Source organism: Sebastes umbrosus, chromosome 3 (assembly GCF_015220745.1).
Source record: "Sebastes umbrosus isolate fSebUmb1 chromosome 3, fSebUmb1.pri, whole genome shotgun sequence".
NCBI classification, from domain to species: Eukaryota; Metazoa; Chordata; class Actinopteri; order Perciformes; family Sebastidae; genus Sebastes; species Sebastes umbrosus.
Genome location: NC_051271.1, coordinates 32,105,760 through 32,111,759, shown reverse-complemented (window position 1 = coordinate 32,111,759; position 6,000 = coordinate 32,105,760). Strand labels below are relative to the sequence as shown.

The 6,000-nt window shown below is 39.0% G+C and overlaps 1 protein-coding gene across 1 annotated transcript in view; it reads right to left on the bottom strand.

Annotated features, from left to right (window-relative positions):
* Positions 1–282: 282 nt before the first annotated feature.
* The window catches only part of chrna6 (cholinergic receptor, nicotinic, alpha 6), a 30,862-nt gene continuing 25,144 nt past the window's right edge, over positions 283–6,000 (bottom strand). The window contains exons 7-8 of the mRNA XM_037765643.1: positions 5,245–5,517; positions 283–1,927 (exon numbers count right to left, since the gene is read on the bottom strand). Coding sequence (XP_037621571.1) covers positions 1,802–1,927; positions 5,245–5,517 — 399 coding nt within the window. The 3' untranslated portion in view covers positions 283–1,801. The remainder of the gene's footprint in view (positions 1,928–5,244; positions 5,518–6,000) is intronic.

Below are 6,000 nucleotides of genomic sequence, written 5' to 3'. Positions count from 1 at the left end.
ATTATGTGGCAATGTCATGCATAATGATGCATTTTATCTTAACACTAAAATTATGTCTGAATGGCACTAACGGGTCTAGATTTTAATTAGACGTTGCAACTGGAGGCTTAATTATACCTCTGGTGGCTGTTTTTGTGCATAATGGCAACAGAAATATCAAAGCAATCCTCCTGTGTCATTGTGTATGTGTACATGTGTGCGTGTAAAATGTTTAAAGTCCTTCACAGGGTAGTTTTTTTTCAGTGGCATATATTAAAACGTCTAGCAGCAAATGCTATTTACTTTATTTGAACAAATATTGCATTTATTTAATTTCAAAGACAAAAAAAAGGCAAAGATCACTTGTACAAACATGTTTGCTCCCTTCAGCATGAGTTTTGCATTTCTTCATCATATAACCAAAACGTATAAATAAATAAATGAAATTGAATATATTAAGCAGTACCTTTATAGTGATGTAATCGAACGACATATTTGTGGTCCAAGCAATAAAAATTCTGTCATGCATGTTTCGTGCATTGTATGTTTGCTCCTTATAGTAAACTTAATCAAAAGTGACAAGAAAAAAAAAAAAGATTAAATTAATAGCCATGGAATTGGATCATAGAATCCTCTCGTGAATTAATAGATGAAATGCTATTTCAGGAGAAACTAATCAAGTACCGTTTAATCCAATATTTACCAGGCCAACCAATTACCTCGTGGAACATTAATCAGAGAGAACATTTATAAACACATGGTTTTCTAATTACAAAAAAAAAAGAACAGCCTGCCCTTATTTGTTAAAAGCGCTGCCAGGTGCGCCAGAATTTCTGAACTCTAATCGTAAACGACACAAAAAGCGGTGAGCGCGATCGGCTCTGACGGTGAGCAGCTTGATGAATCAGAATGGGGAGCCGGTATGACAGTCATCAGTCAGCTCAATGGGGGGAGAGTTGGCTGCTGCAGGGTTGAATTCAGTGTGTTAGAGAGTTTGTGTCACGTCTACTGGATGTGGAGAGTTCCCAGTTCGCTAACATCTGTTGGATGTTAATTCTCTGGTTCCAGTCCTGAAGGACTACTGGATGTGCTAAGTTTTGATCCCAGAAAAACTTGAATATATCTCTTTAAAACGATGCAGGGATCAACACTACAAGGCTAAAATACAGTAACTAAACATTTTGTCAAAATTCAGTTAGGACCTCTCCATTATGCCATACAAACAATTTAAGTGTAAAATTTGCTACAAACGGAGCTAAACAAAACAACAAACCACAGTAACTGCTTTGTATTGCTGGCTAGGCTACAGTAACTGCACTGTTCAGTAATCTCTGGGCCTGTTGTCACACATACTGACAAACCTTGCAAAACAGAGATACATTTAATTCCTGTGAACTATGAATTATAAATAATTAAAATAAAGTTTATTTTCTTGAACTTGTGCAAATGGTCAGAAATGCTGAAAGAACACACTTTGTAGATATCCCCTTGTTTCTGTGAAGATTATGTCTTTTTAAGTATTGTGTAGGTTCTATGGCAATTATTGTTTGGTGAAATAAGCAGTCTTAAAGGCATACAATTAAGGCATCATAACCTTTGTATCTGTTGTTTACCAGCCCGTCTGAAAAACGCTTTTTTTTCCTCAACTTCAATGTTTCCATATTACTGCTCTCTGCAAAAGACAAGAAGCAAAACCAGCACACCAAATAGTGCTTTAGCACTCAAAAGTCTGTATTCTGATTGGTCAACTGAGAACTGAGAGTTAGTCACTTGTTCAGGATTGGTCGACACAGGGCGACGGTGATCCCTGATCGGTTAGCAGTTATGAGACAAAGCCACAAAGAGGCTGGAGGAAGAGGCCCACGGTTCCCAGGACGCACACGGTCACAAACACCCAAAGGAAGATTCTGTCGATCACCATGGCAACGTACTTCCAGTCATCCTCCACCTGTGAGCGAGGGAGGGGACACAACAAGTGTGAGAAGACAGAGGAAAGTGCCAGTGGTGACAAATGAAAGATGAAAAGTGATGAGATTTTTTTTAAAGCAGGTGAGGGGAGGTGCGCAGAGAGAGGAAACAGGTGATTCACAATCTCAGCGGGTGGCAGGTTTGTGGGAGTCGATGAGGTGAGGTGAGGATTGCATAGCAAGGATGGAAAGAAGAAAAGACACAAAAAAGAGGAAGAGAAAAAAAAGAGTTGGACATTTCTTGGAAGCCGACAGAAAACTGATACATTATTTACACTGGAGGAAATGTCTATGATAATCACATTCAAACCACAGCGTCAAAAGAAAGGACAGGTGTTTTGACAAAGCTGATTGAGCCACGAGTTTTGCATATCAAAGGCTGCTTCTTCCCATCGGGAGATTTCACCCACTGTATTCATAACAGAGAGAAAGAGAGAGAGGAGGGAGAGCTCTGCACTCACATCTGAAATGATTTGGTTCCAACTTATTGTTAACTTATGGAACAGGTTAGGATCTGCAACAATGCTGCCCAGAATCACAGTACAGCTCTCCCAGGCCGGCGTTGCTTAGAGTGTTTTTGCATAAATACATTATGCATCGATACGCTCGCTGTGTGTTTCCTTTCTATGAGTGGCTCTAGGTTTTTTGTTTTAGAAACAGGAATATTATATTTCCTTTGTGACTTGATCCAAATGTTCTGTATTTCCTAAAATGGTAAGGCTCAAAATAGTCAAATTGGATTTACAGTTAGACTGCATAATGAGCATATTATTGTTGTTGGCGTTAAATCCAACACAAACAATACAGTAACTAGAGCCATACTTGCCAACTGTGAGATCTCAAAAATAGGGAGGATTTCAAAACTTTGAGTTTCAGAGACTTTGTTTCCTGCATTCTGGTGACTTTTAAAGAATGAAAATAACAAATAAGTACACTAAAACATAATTTTTCGTTAAATAGGCCTACTTTTAATTTTACTTTTAATTCTCAGGAAAGAAAACTGAATAATTTGCCTCTCTGACATGAACTTGTGTGAATCTCTGGTAGGCTATAAACTAGGCTAATATTCATCAGTTTTCATTCATTCATTCATTCATTTTTTGAGTATTTCTTTCTCTTATTACTCTTCATTTCCCTCTCCTTCCATCACTCACTGAAGGTCCTTTCAGACACAATGAGACTACAGCACCACTGCGCTCTGAAACCTGTTATTTCCAAAGGCTTGCGTCACGCCATGCCGGCTTTGCTGCGATGCTGTGATGCTGTGATGTGTGGCGAGTACAGCTCAAACCGTGTGGCTGTGTTGCGAGCAGTTCTCTTCTGCCGGGAAAAGACATTTGGTGTAGCTCTATTGCTGTCCAGGTGGAAACAGTAGGGCTTATGGTTTATAGACACTGTATACACTGTATAGTGCCAGAAACATATTGAGATGACAAAAGGGAAAAAATGTGTGAAAAATTGCCATACATCTGGAGAAATGAGGGAGAATTGTGACCCCGGGAGGACACCGGCAGAGGGCAATGAAAAAAGGGAGTCTCCTGGGAAAATCAAGAGGGTTGGCAAGAGCGACTCGGGCTTTGTCTTTATGGGACGATGCAATGAAGGCTGTCTTGTGTGATTGCCCTTGGGGCCCCTGACGGACCTTATGTCTTCCATAATTCTGAGCAATTACAAGTTGGGTCATATTTTTGCAGTTTGCCATTATTTCTATCCTTTATTATGACATTGTACTATGTATTTTATCAATGAAGTCTGACAAGGCAAGACAGATGAGCGGTAAAACAGGTTGTAAAAAGGCCAATAGTTTAGCCCCATTATCTAAACCACTTTAAAACTGACGTCAATAATAATCCCTCATGGAACAGGAAAGGGGCTAGTACAGTGGGTCCAAATTGAATCAGAAAAATGGTCTGTAAGCTGTGATGTATGTTTACAACACACAGTCTGAGTAATAATTTTAGTTTGTCTTTGTTTTGTCTTCTAAATAAATTTGACTAACCCAAGACTTTTTTTTTTTAAATCTGTCTCATAGACCTTTTTCTCAGCAGATATTACGACAAGTCATAACAGGTATAAAAAAATGAAATCAAATGATGGCTAAATTCCATTTAGCTGCTTCAGTTTCAGAGTCCTGTTATGGTGCATGCTGGCTGGCTGACTGGGAAACTGATTGGAACAGAGTTATGAATTATCTGTGCTTTTCTTGTTATGACCAGTCAACATGTCTGCCATGAAAAAGGCCAATTATCTGTCTGCTTGTGTTGACTTCTTTTAGTGATGTTCCTATAGATCTCAGCTAATAGCCTGATAAGTGCAATGTTAATATTACTGATATAGCCAAAAGCATAAAAATAAAACCACTGTTGTAATACACAGGTTCCAAAAAATGTTCACGTCAAGGGCCCCTAAACTGACACAAATTATACTATGGACCCCCATCTGATAGGATCTTTGCTTTTAGATGTTTTATTACAGAGTATAATAGTCAAACATTCTGTCATTTTGTTACTAATGGATAGATTTATGGTGAAAATATAGTATTCCCCTTTTTGCTGGGAAACCCCTGGAACCCCTTCAAGGACCCTTGGGGGTCCCTGGACCACACTTTGAAAACCTGTTGTAATAAACCGGGAACCAAAGTGTATTTAAACTCCGTAGAAACAAGAGCTAGATATTTGGAAAATTGGAACTGAATATTTCCCAAAGAAACGACTCTAGTAGTCTAGTAGTTGTGGAGGTTTCCTCTCTCCTGAGTAGGACACAATCTGGTGCTGTTTTGTTTTTTTTACAAATATCACACCATGCCACCTGTCTGGTAGTAATCCTCATTCTACCAATCTCCATGATTAAAACCTGCATTTTAGTGTATTTAATTTAAGTTTGGATTTTCTTTTTCTTGACTTTACCTTTCAATTCGTCTCCCTCCTATTATTCATTTAAAGTATCTACTAAAGCTTATTCACATTTAAAAACATTTGTATTGTAATCATTATGGACAACATGAAGCATTGCTTGAATAATTATCAATTATTTTACCATATTTACTTGCACCTTTTTGTAGGGAAAACAGCATTATTTTCCCTTTGTTCATTCATTGTTGAATTTTATGTTTTTACTTTGCTTACACAGTATGAATCTGATAGTAAACGTAAGCTAAAAAAAAAATACTTTGTGTTTGTTGGAGTACAATTGAACACTTGAACTCTTGATGAAAAGCCTGCATTGCATTTGATCTATTTTGCTTATGATACATTGATATTCAGAGTGATCAAATCCAGTGAAAATAAGAACAGCTCACTTCTTTGGCCTTGTTGCGACTCCTCATGTTCTCAGCGATGTACTTGACACTCTCGATGGCCTGCTTGATCTCAGGCGACACCACAGAAAAGGCCACCACCGTGTTGATGCTCTGTGGACTCAGCTGACGTGTTATCTTCCCCATGTCTGGCGTTTCTGGGGCCTCATTCCCATGCTGGCAGGGGCAAGGGCATTTCTTCCCAGTGCAGCCCTCCACGGACGAGAACTTACTATCCCCGAACTCGAGACAGTTAAGGGAGCCTCCTCCGACCTGCTGGGGATCACAACCAGAGTTCGGATTAAGTTTCACATTCTGCTTCAACTCAGAGTCAACATTCTCAGGTAATAATTTCATCTAAAACATTGGTATTTCTGGGATACATCTGTACAGCAGGTGCAACTTTAACAAGGTGATATGAAGGAGATACTTTTTCCAGTGTTTTGGGGGGTAAAACTTTTAGTTCAAGTGCTTCCTCTGAGCTCTTGAGGTGTCTGCTGTTAGATGCAGCATATTTATATAGATGGTTTGTATTAGGAGAGTATATTGGAATGTTAGTTGTTGTTTGGGCCTTCCTGATTTAGAGCTGGGTCAGAGTTGAAGAGACATCTGGTCATGGTAAAGATATACCAAATGCTAAGTCAGCAGGGTCCTGGGAGGCCTGGGTCAGAGTTGAAGAGACATATGGTGGCAAAAGAGAGGTGTTTCTATTTTTATTTGTCCCTCTCCTAAAACCATATGAGGAAACTAAGGGTTTGA